At 35.0% G+C, this 13,824-nt stretch overlaps 1 protein-coding gene across 4 annotated transcripts in view; it reads right to left on the reverse strand.

The window, feature by feature from the left end:
• The window catches only part of SREK1 (splicing regulatory glutamic acid and lysine rich protein 1), a 42,193-nt gene that overhangs the window by 11,725 nt on the left and 16,644 nt on the right, over window positions 1-13,824 (reverse strand). For 3 of the 4 annotated variants that reach the window (XM_057742141.1, XM_057742132.1, XM_057742150.1), the window contains 6 exons: window positions 12,263-12,427; window positions 11,953-12,131; window positions 10,640-10,770; window positions 9,647-9,761; window positions 3,730-3,849; window positions 2,981-3,361 (listed from right to left, as the gene is read on the reverse strand). In XM_057742141.1, coding sequence (XP_057598124.1) covers window positions 2,981-3,361; window positions 3,730-3,849; window positions 9,647-9,761; window positions 10,640-10,770; window positions 11,953-12,131; window positions 12,263-12,427 — 1,091 coding nt within the window. Of the gene's footprint in view, window positions 1-2,980; window positions 3,362-3,729; window positions 3,850-9,646; window positions 9,762-10,639; window positions 10,771-11,952; window positions 12,132-12,262; window positions 12,428-13,824 lie in introns of those variants that run through there. The other variant, XM_057742159.1, reaches the window with a different exon arrangement.

Raw genomic sequence — 13,824 nt, forward strand, 5'->3', positions numbered from 1 at the left:
GTACACTTTTCATCTATAAAGTAAAAAACTACACAATGCTCACATGCGGTATACACAGTAGATGTTAAGACCAAAAGAGGTCAAGAACTTTGAGAACATAAATAAATCAATTCCAACTCTACCTAACGTTCTCTCTTCCATTACCCAATTTTATTTCCAAGTCACCCCAAAATTACACTTCCTAATGTGGAAATTAATGACGTTATTCCATTTAATCAATGCCATTCTGCAGCAGCACCTCCCTACCCCACACAAGAACCAGAAGTACTTTTTTCACAGCGTGAGAATGTCGGTGTAACCCAGACTTTAAGTTTACACAAAATGGCTCCATCCTCATTAGCGTAACTCTTTAGTTGTATGTTCAGGAAGCACTATGTACAGGTGGACATCTAACAACTACCAGTTAGTGATAATGATAGATAAGGCTGGACAGACAGCAGTCCAGAATGTCAGTTAGTTGAGAAAGAAGCTGTCAGCTCTAGTATGCAGAACTGGAATTGATTAGGCTTACATTTAAATTTTAGTTCCACATCTTAACAGCTGCATGACTGGGGTCATACTACTTAATCTGAGTCTCAGTTTTTCCAACTGAAAAATGGAGATAACTCAAATCTTGTAGTTTTGAGGATCAGGATAATATCTGTAAAGTACCAAGCCTAGTGTCTGGTGCATAGCAGGTCAATAAATACTTTCTCCTTCCCTTTGTTGGTCTCATCCTTATTGATTGTAATTTCAAGCATTGAACGTTTTTAAATATCAAAATTTTTCTTTAAGAATGTAGCTCAGAAGACAATGTTGGAAATAAAAACATCAAATAAGACTATTGTTCTGAGCAGTTAACAGGTTTCCCATTCACTAAACAAATCAGAGCACCTGAAAGGAAGAAAAATGCTAAAAGATAAGAAATTGTAACTCTTCACCAAGCTCTTCTGAAAGCATGAAACATTCTAAACTGCTGAACGTTTAGGAACTAACATTAACCAGTATTTATTCTCCAGGTCTCAGAGGTTATCTAAGAACTAAAGACTGAATGTGAACATCTATACTTTCATAAATATCAAGCGACTTAAAATGGCCCATGAAAAAATTAAACATTTCAAAGTCATCAGAAAAAGTAAATTCAACAGAATTTAAAAGGAATCGAAACATTATTTGGTGTTGTGAAGGGCAATGTCTAAATGATCACATAAACACAAAAGATTGGTCCATTTTTCCATCTGTCTAAAAGGACGCTGTTGTTGAGCTGTCAAAGAGAAAAACTACCATGGCTTCCATTTCTTTGACAAAACCTCAGATGCGTGGCCTTCTGGCCAAGCATCTGCGATTTCATATTGTTGGAGCATTCATTGTCTCCCTGGGAGTTGCAACTTTGTATAAGTTTGCTGTGGCTGAACCAAGAAAGAAGGCATATGCAGATTTCTACAGAAATTATGATTCCATGAAAGATTTTAAGATGAGGAAGGCTGGTATCTTTCAGAGTGCAAAGTGATTTTGGAATATAAAGAACTTCTTTGGGTTGAGTTCCATGGAAGTTTGTCACTTACCTGTGTTCTTGAACTATGAAACTATGAACTATGAATATCTGGGCTAAGGAATAGTTTTTCTTGATAAATAAATGATTAAAAAATACTGTGGACAGTAAAAAAAAACAAAAACAAAAAAAAACACAAAAGATTGTGTGAAACAACCAATAAAATAACTGTGCAGTAAAGATGCAGTCCACAAGGTTCAACTGATACCCACAGCAAATGAGTTAAATTTCTCAGGTTTTGGTTCAATGTACTGAAATATGGCAATGACCTACTGACTTGAAGTCCCATTTTAACATATACTGTTGCTTTCAACTTTAAGCTTCCAAGGCATTTTTAAAAATCCAGTACCAAGTACTGGTTAGAGTTCTAAATTAATCAATCTCTAAAATGAGCTACTGCACTACTATACTTCTAACTAAAGTGCAGAGCAGATGGAAGTTCTTCTGAGCCTTTGTTTCCTCATGTTTTAAACCATAACAACAGCCTTCTCACAGGCTTACTGTGAGGATTAAATAGGGTTAGTCATGAAAACTCTGCTGAGATGTAAAACCTGGCACATGCTAAAGTGCTCAATAGATACTTGCAATCATCTTCTACTAACTAACCAAAGGCTAGTATCAAGCTCTTAAAACACAAAGTTAAAAAATTAGGAAATATACATTCCACTGTCTCAGAAATTATGTTCTATGAAAAAAACCTTTTCAAAATAACTTTAAAACTTGCCAAAATATATTTTTAAAATATTTTTAAGATACAGTTTAACAGAATTTAGGAACTTTATTTAGTCACAATATCATCTGGAGCACTGGATGTAGGTTGAGATAATCTTGAATTAAGGAAGATCCTCATTTTGCTGCCGTTACTAGGGCAACCTGCTGCCATCTGGTGGCAGTGTACCTATTAATAAACAGTCCTAAGAGAAAAGCAAATCCTCAACAACAAATTAATAAATGAAAACCAAAATTTAAATGTCATGCATTCAACAAAATACAGCAGTAAAAATGAACTCAGATGACAAAAAGGACTAATACTGCAACTTTAGAAATACTTTTATATATTAAAATTTACATTATTCCAAAGAAATATAGAAGCCTAAGAGGTCAATTTTTCTACATAACAAAAACTTGTCCCTGCCATCCCACCCTCCAAAAAAATAATAAGTAGCAGCAACAGCAGCCACTGGCACTACTGCCAGGTTAAAATAGTGGATTACAAAGGACAGTTAATTTTTCAAACAATTCTGCCCAATATTATCTCTTCCTCCTCACCGATTCAATACTGCAGCAATCCCTCTGCTAGAGAAATGTTTACTCTGCCATCAGGGTAATATTCTCATATTATTATACTGATTCCATGTGTACACAATAATCCTTTTCCCCTCAGTTAAAACTTATGTTTTCATTTGTCATCAGTAAGCCCCCTGATAAAAAGTTCAAGTATTATCAAACCTGCTGGAACTACGAGATCTTCTTGATGCATTGTAACTTCTGGGTGGTGTTCTGGACTTTTTATCCTTCTTTCTTTTCTCATCTATCTCTTTGGATCTGTCCTTTTCTCGTTCCTTTTCTTTGTCCTGTTCCTTCTCCTTCTCTTTGTCTCGTTCCTTTTCATGCTCTTTTTCCCGCTCTCTCTCTCTGTCCTTCTCCTTGTCTTTATCTCGGTCCTTTTCCCGTTCTTTATCCCGGTCTTTATCTTTGTTTTTACCCCGTTCCTTTTCTTTTTCACGTTCCTTTTCCCTGTCTCTCTCTTTTTCCCGTTCCTTTTCTCTATCTTTTTCTTTCACTCTTTCCTTTTCCTTGATTTTTTCTCGGGTGTCTTTTCTTTTATCCCTTTAAAAACAAAAATAAATAAATTCACAACTAAATTAATTCTACTCCCCAAAAAGGACCTCATTCTCTTTCCTCAACAATTATCAACACAAAACAATGTATAATAACTATAAGACATTACATATAGATTTCTGTATAATTTATGTGTACATAAAGCTGCTAAATGAAACAATTTTCAGGCTGAATTGAGTCTGGAAATCTTGTGAATCATACTAACCATCAGATTCAAATTAATGACAACTGATATTAAATCATTACTAAAACAATCAGAAAAAAGTTTAATTTCTTTCATTAAAAATGTAAACCACAACAGATTTTTAACAAATGAGGTCATGAGAAAACTACCCTTAATTTCCAAAAAAACTCACCGTGAACGCGAACGACTCCTTGACTTCCGCCTCTCCCTTGATTTAGAGCGTTTTTTATGAGGGCTCTTAGATCTACGTCTATCTTTTTGTCTTGAACGTGATCTATTATGGGATCTACTCCTAAAGAAAAACAAATTGTTAGAATATCAAAACTTATTCTTAGAATTTCAATTTATAAATACTTAAGATCTTTCAAATAAGACCATTTTAAGACCAATCCTGACAGTATTTATCAATATTTTTAAACTCTCTATTACATAATGCTTCAGTTAGATTACCTGACATTACTTACTGGAAACTTTACCAGACAGTTCATTGTCCATAACGCAAAGATAAAAACAGAGAAAAAATTTTCCCTATGTCAGACTTAAGTTGATAGTTTCAGGTGTGGTTTTCCTCTGCTAAGTATTACATGCCTCAATTAGAACAGACAACTTCTCCCATGGTCCAAGTTTTCATACCATAAATTGTCTTTAACTCTTGACTTGCATGTAACCTGACTGCTTGTTGTTGTACCTTATCTTTGACAGGGAGTAGTGGTTATATGGTTGAATGGTTTCTATAAATGGCTGTGTGTTGTTTGTCATAACACACATTAAGAAGAATGTATAAGGAAGCATAATACTAATGATGGTGCTAGTGTGATAGGAAACCAAACATTTTACTCATGAGTTAAAGCGAAATATAATCAAATGTTGAATTCGCAAGACCTTGATTTTACAATTACATAAACATAGCTATTAAAAGAAACCTTTATTACTGGAATTCTTGAAGGAAAAACAACCGTGATTCCAATTCTGAAATTCTCTAGGCTCCTTTCCCAACTGAAATGATAGCTTATATAATGTGACATTTTTTCATAATGAGGTATCCTAGGAACTATTTATTACAATATAACCAAACTGAATGCATACAACTTAGACGACAAAGTGATGAGACTCACCAGCTTCGCAGTTAAACAATCTGGCTCTGACACTCAGTTCTGCCACACAATAGCTGTGAGAACTTTGGCTAATCACTTAACCTCTCTAAGTCTGAGTATCTTCACCTAAAAACTGGAGTAAGAATCATACCTGTATCTCCTAGAACTGTCATGAGAATTAAAACAGATGATATATGGAAAAGTGCCTAACGGTTTCTGGTGCAGAGTAAATGATTAAAACTCCTATCTCAACATCTGCGTCACCATCATTAACAGCAATTAACATCAATGAAAATTTTAAATTATATTTTTGTTTATTCCAAGGAGGTCAAATGAACTTCTGCAAGTATGCCTTATATAATTAAAACTCATCTCAATAGTAATATTTTCATGAATTAAGTTAAAACAAATATCTATAAAAGAAATACATATAGTTAAATGTGCTATGCTGTGAAACCAGAAAATTCTCCAGACAATCCTCAATTAATAATGAAATCTTGTTCTTAAAATACATTTTTCAGTTAGGTAAAATTTGTTTTCCAACAGCTAATTTTCAACTGAACCACTCATCTATTATATAGCTTTCAAAATTATACATTTATCTTCATACCACATTTTTAATACAAGAATATTATTCGTAATTGGGGAAAACTGCAAAACTTACATTTTTAGTCCATTTATAGATATCCACATGAGGATAATGTTTTAAAGGGCCTTTGCTTCTATGTACTTAATAAAAAGTCTTAAGATTTCTATTCTAGTTAACCTTGCTAAAAAAATAATTTTGTTTGCATCAAATAGTGCTTTCCAATCTTAATTAAGAAACTCCTTCAAGAAAATTAACCACAGCCCCAAGAAATAAAAGTTAGTAATAGAAAAGCACTTGGCTTTCCACCTTATCTTCTGGGTCCTCAGTTTGAAAGTCACTGGTCAAGAGTAGTTATTGTACTTTAATCCTGACATTAAATATTTCATGTCTATCTAACCCACTAATTGCCTACAGGTTTTGATTAGGAAAGCTAAAAGCTTCAAGTCAAGAGCAAATCTAATCCAACCAAAGATAAAGATTTGAGCTATCATTAAAGGTTCTCATTTTAGCAAAATGTACAAAATTGCATTTATAAGAATTGTAAATAAAGGGCAACTTACCATTATGCTGCATCAAAGTTCATTTGTAAGTCAGCTGTTTCCCATTAAAATATTATAAAATGTCTTATAGTTCCTATGCTGGTCTGTAAAGGTTACTTAACTTTAAAATATAATAAATAGAGTACTACCCACCTTTTCTAACACTGTCCCTATGAAAAAAACACATATAAAAATTTGGACAGAGTGGAAACACATCTTCTAAGGTCACAGTAACAAATAACTCCTTCCTCCCTCCTACAGAAAGAAGGAACAGGGAAAGGGTCAGGGTTCTAGAAGGTTCTAGAAGTATCACAACACTAAGAAGTTAGAAGAAGGTGGGCCTTCAAAAACAAGGGCTCCAGACTTCCAAGGTGGTGCAGTGGTTTAGAATCCACCTGCCAGTGCAGGGGATACAGGTTCGATCCTTGGTCTGGGAAGATTCCACATGCCGCGAAGCAACTAAGCCTGTAGGCCACAACTACTGAGCCTGTGCTCTAGAGCTTGCAAGCCACAGCTATTGAGTCCATGTGCCACAACTACTGAAGCCCGTGCGCCTAGAGCTCGTGCTCCACAACAAGAGAAGCCACCACACTGAGAAGCCTGCGCACCTCAATGAAAGAGTAGCCCCCGTGGGCCGCAACTAGAGAAAGCCCCTGCGCAGCAACAAAGACCCAATGCAGCCAAAAATAAAAATCAATAAATTTATTTTAAAAGAAAAGAAAAGAAAAAGGCCTCCTACAATCCACACTCCTGCTAGGTCTAGTGGGTCAGAACCAGAGCTGAGGGTATCCAATACCACTAAAAGAGGACGGGAAACCAAGAAATGTCTATTGGTGGAGAATGGGAGGGAGTTCCTTAAGTCAATGTCTTTTGGGTGAGGAGATTTTTTTTCTTTTCAACAAAACTCATCCTCTTTTGTATTTCTTTACGACCTCAGTAAAGGTGTCTTGTGTTTATATACACCATGTATATATAAAAACAGTATATGCTGACAAAAAAAAGATATACGGGCATATCTTGGAGATTCAGTTCCAGACCACCACAACAAAAGGAGTATCAAAATAAAGTGAGTCATGGGAATTTTTGGCTTCCCAGTGCATATACAAGTTATATTTACTCTATACTGTAGCATACTAAGTGTGCAACAGCATTATGTCTTAAAAAAAAAAGTATGTACCTTAATTAAAAATACTTTATTGTTAAAAAATGGTAATCATCATCTGACAACGCAGGGCTGCCACAAACTTTCAATTTGTTAAAAGCCACAGTATCCGTGAGGCACAATAAAACAAGTACAATAAAACGAGGTATGCCTGTGTGTGTGTGTGTGTGTGTGTGTGTGTGTGTGCACACGTGCCAGCCAAGAACAATTAATTTCTAATGTTACATAATTAGATACACCTCCATGAAATCACTCCCATGAATAAGAATAAATTAACCAATTTCATTTTAGACAGAATAACCCTTCCCCCACTAACCCTTGGAAGGGTAAAACATACAAAGATACTTAAAATAAGAAGAGTAACAACCTTCAAGTAGATAAATTATTTGTCCCAATAGAGAAAGCTTCACAGAAATTAACAAGGAAACAGTGACACTAATCATTGAGTTTTTCTTTTTTTCCAGCCTTTAGAAAACCTCAAAGATATTAGATTTGGAGCATGGGTCTTATAACACAAAGTAAGATTCAAGTCATTGGTCTTTTTCTTCCTCAGAAAAGTTATTACTCTTCAGCTCAATTCTATATTTTCTTGATCTCCTTTACCTTCACCACCCTACTGACCTATAGAGATATCCATAATCTAGTACCACTGACTCTATACCACTTTCCTTCTCCAATTCTGGCTTCCACTCTACTGCCTTATTCCTCGTACATGAAACAATGTTCTTCTCTTCGGACATGAATTTGCCTTACTGCAAGGCCCTGGATGGGGACAGAGAGTAAAGCCATGTTCCAAAAGGAATTTTGCAAGCTAATAATAACACAGAAGTATACACCAGTACAGAGCTGAAACTATAGTTTACTAGAGTCTAATTAAGTATATCTACAACTAGAGATTATCATACTAAGTGAAGTCAGAGAAAGACAAATACCGTATGATATCACTTATACATGGAATCTAAAATATGATACAAACGGGGCTTCCCTGGTGGCACAGTGGTTAAGAATCCGCTTGCCAATGCAGGGGACACGGGTTCCAGCCCTGGTCCGGGAAGATCCCACATGCCATGGAGCAACTAAACCCGTGGGCCACAACAACTGAGCCTGCATGCTGCAACTACTGAAGCCCACGCACCTAGAGCCCCACACCTAGAGCCCGTGCTCCGCAGCAACAGAAGCCACCACAATGAGAAGCCCTTGCACTGCAACGAACAGTAGCCTCTGCTCTCCACTAGAGAAAGCCTGCGTGCAGCAACAAAGACTCAAAGCAGCCAAGAAATAAATACATAAAAATAAACAAATTAATTTAAAAAAATTTAAAAAATAAAATAAAATAAAATATGATACAAACGAACCTATCTATGAAACAAACAGAATCAGGGACCTAGAGAATAGACAGGTGGTTGCCAAGGGGGAGGGGAGGGTGGGAGAGGGTATGAGTGGGAGTCTGGGATTAGCAGATGCAAACTGGTATATATAGAATGGATAAACAACAAGGTCCTACTGTATAGTACAGGGAACTAGATTCAACATCCTGTGATAAATGATAGTGGAAAAGAATATGAAAAAGAATGTGCGTGTGTGTATACATATACACACACATATATATGTATAACAGAGTTACTTTGCTGTACAGCAGTAATTAACACAACATAATTCAAGTATATGTCAATAAAAAAATAAATTTAAAAAACAGAATTGTATTTTCCTATCTCATTGCCTCAACCTCCTTGATTAGCACAGAAAATCAAGATTAAACTGAGCTTGCTGATGAGGCTCAAAACATAGAGCATACTGGTTCCTTTTTTCCCTCCCCTCAAATCCTCCTCCTTCTCTAATACTCCCAACAAACATGCACACATGCACGCACACACTTTTCTCTACCTCTTCTCTTTAGAGAGTATGCATATGTATGTACATATAACATGCAAGTAGGATCCACTGTATACATTTTAACATTTTAATAACAGCCCCGTCCACATCTTAAAGACAATAAAACTTATTTCAGACAAGATTCTTAGGTCACGTCCAATCAAGATGGCGTTGCAAGTTTATATTTTGAGATCCCCTTTGCACCAAACATAACAGATTTTAAAAGAACATTAAAATGACAGAGCCATGCTCAAAAATAAGATAAACACAACAGAAACGGAGCTTAAGCACAATACAACAGCTGTAATTAAAGCTGCAAATTACTCTTATGTTTCAGGTCCCAAAGTGGGTGGAAAAGGTTCTTATCACCAAGAGCGCAAAGACTCAAAGTACCCCATTTGACACATAATCCTGGAGAAACGTAACTACTTGAAATCAAGATCTGGGGTGGTGCTCCCTAAACCTTGAGGGAACTGGGGGAAGAAAAAACCAAAAAGCAGGAACTTCAATATTTTCAGCATCAGATGTTCCCTTTCCCAATATGAAGAATGAAAATTTTCTGCCGTTCTGTATAAAGACTAGTTTACTCTTAGAAAAACCAGGAATAGAACATCTTAAGACAGAAAACCAACTTCTAAAACTAAAAATTAGTTGAAATTATATATTAATTAGATAAAACTTCTTAACTAAAACAACATCTAATGGTAACCATACTCCCTGGTGAACACCAGTGAAATTTCTAAACTCTGATACTTAGACAAAAACTCAGAAAATCGTAACCACTGTGAATACAAAATCGAAAAAAGTTTAAAAATGACAGCAGAAATTCTCACCTGTGTTTTGACTGTGATCTTTTCCTCCTAGAACGGGATTTTGAGCTAGACCTGGATTTTGAACGAGTGTGGGAACGAGATCGACCGCCTTTTCTTTCATTGTTCTTTCCAGACTCTGGGAGGAAAAAACCACTTTGCAGTGTAAGCTCAGAACAATTAAAGATCCCAGTTAATAATCAGGCACAAGTGGAATGTACCACATATAGTGCAAGGGGCCTACTCTCTGTACATCCTCCTCCTGTGCAATTATCCTTCAGAAACATCCAAGAAAGTCATTGCATAAACTCGTTGAGTGCAGCCACCCTGCAGCAGTACATATAAACCAGATGATTATAAACAGCTGTTCGTAGTATTTTGTTGCTGCCATAATGTACGATTATAACATGTCTGTAATTCCTATGACAGTGATTTTAAATCCTTTTTCCATTTATTTTCCTAGAATTAAAGCGTAAATTCTGAGTGCTAATTTAGAAGATCTGCTCAAATGTAAACCGTCTAGACATTAGATTGGATTTTTAATTTTAGTTAGCAACACAAAACTTTGAAGAGGTGTTCCCCTTTACCTTGCTAAAACAGTCTCTGTATTTCTCCTAAATCATGGGCTCTCTTTTCTATTTTTAAAATTAAAACTTTGAAGGAAAAGTGAATCTGCTTAATCATAACATTTAAAATATATTTATTCTTGCCTTTAGCCTCACAATAACATTTATACTTTGCTTTAAGCAAGTCAGTTCTGCACACTGATTTTGCCATTAACATATAAAGAACTGATGAACTCAAGCTAAGGTACCTCAATTCAGTATCATGGAAAAAGACATTTGTGCTAAACACTTCTTCAACCTTTGACACTAGTTAAGTCACTTACTCTTTCTTGAGTTTCAGTCTTCTTGTTTGTAAAATGAAGGGACTGAACAGATAATTTCTAAAATTCCTTCCAGTTCTAAGATTCTATGATCTTCAACTACAACCTATATAACAACACTATGGTCTTACCTGGTTCGATAGCTGCTGAGATAAAGGACTGAGCCTCTCGTACTCGCTTCATTACTTCTTCTAACTCCTTAGCTGCAGCCTGAGGTGTCATCTCAGGGGGTTTTACTATTGCATTGTTGGAGTGATTTATTCTAAATTAAAAATATTAGCATATCACAAATACACACCATATTTTACAAAACATGAAACAATTTATATGATACACATATTTACAAATCTGAGAACATCTCAAAAGCTCATTAAGAATAATATAGCTAAGTACAGAGTAACCAAAACCAACCTCAAAACCATGATTCATCTCATTCCCATCTGCCATCATCTCTTGCTAACAAAGGCAAAAGCAAGTGAAAAAAAAAGAAAAATTGAACCCTAGCTAACTTCTTTAACAACCTGGATAGACCAGGACAACGGTTTTCCCGCACAGCTTAGAATTATAATAAATTAAAATGGTAATACCAATATTAAAATGAATCATTTCCTCTTATATTACAAAATTTTGGTGATAACCTCTGCATCCTGGGAGGATGAAAGGGAACCTATATATCACATGCACCATTTTAATTGACCCTGGACCATGGCCGAGTCATACAGCTTTAAATAGGGGAGGAATCTGATAAAACTCTTCCTTTATGGGTAACAGTGGTGTCTCTAATGCACATAAATGAATTTGGTGTGTCTCACTTTACCATGGTGAACAGACAAGCATTCACCAAGAACAGTTTCTTATCCTCTAATAGCAGAATCCTGATCAAACAGTATAATTAAGGCAATTACCTACAGAATTCAGATAAAACTGTTGCCTCAATAATCTGCATGAAATAGAATTTCTGGTCTTGAGAACCTAAAAGGCTACATCAATTTTTCATTTTGCAAACAAGGATGTGAACAAACCTTAAATTGTATAATTTAAAACATTTCTGGGTACTTTCTTCCTGAGAGTTTGGATTTACTAAATTCTTATTACTATGTTACTGTAAGTTCTACCCATATGTTAAACTGTCCATTAGTCTAGTGTAATAATGCAAAACCAATCTGACTTGTTAAAGCCTATGGAAAAAGACCTACAATCAGGATGTATGGTAAAAAATAATGTTAATGTTAAATTAGGCCTCATGAAATAGAAAAATAATGTCTTCAAATGCAACTTTAAAGGCTAAAATGGTAAATATAGCATGTGTTTCATTTATACTTAACACAAAGTCTTCCTTTCCACAAATTGCCAATTACTATTAAAAAGAAAAAAAAACTTAATTATATCAAAAACACAAAATTTTTTCAAAATCATTAAAATTTCTTTGTTTACTGTTTCTTACTTCAGTGGCCTGTCTCCAAACATAACTCCATTAAAAGCAAGGGCCCTTGGTACAGAATTTTGGTCTGCAAATTCCACAAAAGCAAACCGAGTCGGTTGAGTCTCATCACCTGCCATCCGCACAAACTTCACTTCTCCAACTTGTTTAAAAAATTCAAGTAGCTGATCTGCTGTTGTTGTCTGAAGAAACAAAGTGACGTTAATAAAGCATATTCTTCTTAAAAAAATCAGGTAAATATTACTTTGTCAATTGACACAGTTTTTAAGAAAGGGAAAAGAAAAAAAGGTCCCACCACTCTTCTATTAGTTACCTGGGAATTCAAATTGCCAACGTAGACTGTTCTCCTAATTTCATCGATTTTGGAAGGATCCACATTTCCCATAAGTGGTGGCTGTGGTATTTCCCCAAGTGTTGCAATGTTGGGGTCTAGTGCTGCTGCTGGTATAGCTCCCAAACTGCTAAGGGAAACACCCAGCTATAAAAAAACAAAACAAAAAAAAAACAGAGCACATATTTTCTATTAGTATCAAAAATTACCATTCTCTACTCTCGATCAACTCAGTAAGAATGGGAAGAGACTGGGGACTCCTAATTTAAGACAAGTATATATCTGAGTTATTCAGAGTAAGGGCACAGTTTCCAATGTAATTAGAAATACATATTTCTTAACTATGTGGGTATTTTAATTATTTCTAAACTTAACACTAAAAACAGTCAATTCTCCTTATTTGTGGTAGTTATGTCCTATAAAATTTGCCAGGAAAACTGAATTATTAAATACTGAAATCGCTGCTCCTAGGGAAAACACAGGGCTAGGTTCCTGTGAGCCTCTGGTCATAACACTTTTATCAAGTGATAAATACATGACCTTTTTTTATGTGTGTTTCTGTTTAAAGATACCTTAGTTAATATATATTATTGATTCAGTAACATTAAACTCATGACCAGCAGCATGATCAACTCATGCCTGAACAAACCTTATCTTACATACGTATTTTCTCTGGTACATTACAGGCTTCCAACACTCAGGAACACCAGACAGAACTTTACACTAGACAAGAACCTTAGCACTATGCCTGGGGGCCAATTTAAACAGCAAAATCACCAACATAAAGCACAAAAATGCGAAACACATGACACTCAACAGATCACCAAAAAAAAAAAGTTATTTACAGCATTAGAACTAAAACAAGAAAGCAGAGTGTTGCTTAGTTTGAACTCATCTGGGAATGAACATATTGAGCAACTCAATTTTTTCATCATTCTATTTGTGTTATTCAATAACCACAAAATCACAAGTATTGATTTTGAGGTTTCAAATAAATTTTAGCTAGTATGTGAATTCACAAATACAGAATTCACATGTAAGGATTAATTAAACTGTACCTTGCGCATTCAAGAACACTGTGAGTTCCTAACAGTTAACAATAATCAAAGCACCTAACTTCTGCTAGGTTATTAACTTAATCCTCATAAAAGCCCTAAGAGATAGGTACGACTATTATACCAATTTCACAAAGATGAAGATTTACAGAAAATAAGTAATTTTCCCTAAGATACTCAGCTAACAAGTGGTAAAAGCAAGGTACCACCCATCAGACTAAAACTGAAATAGGGACAAAGTTTACCTAAGAAAAGAAACCTAAAATATTAAACCCTTACTTATACTATGGTAGGAAAAAGATAAAAACCTTTGAATGATCTTTCATAATATTACTAAAATCAGTTTTTATTTCAAGCATTAAGAAACATGTTTTTAATATAAATTTTACTTGAAAAGATAGATCTCAGAATGTGAAAATGAAAACCTTTACAGAATTCTCAAGACTTTCCAAAAAAAAAAAAAATATGCAACTTTCATTTCCACTTATG

This window comes from Hippopotamus amphibius, chromosome 1, assembly GCF_030028045.1.
Source record: "Hippopotamus amphibius kiboko isolate mHipAmp2 chromosome 1, mHipAmp2.hap2, whole genome shotgun sequence".
Classification (NCBI taxonomy): Eukaryota; Metazoa; Chordata; class Mammalia; order Artiodactyla; family Hippopotamidae; genus Hippopotamus; species Hippopotamus amphibius.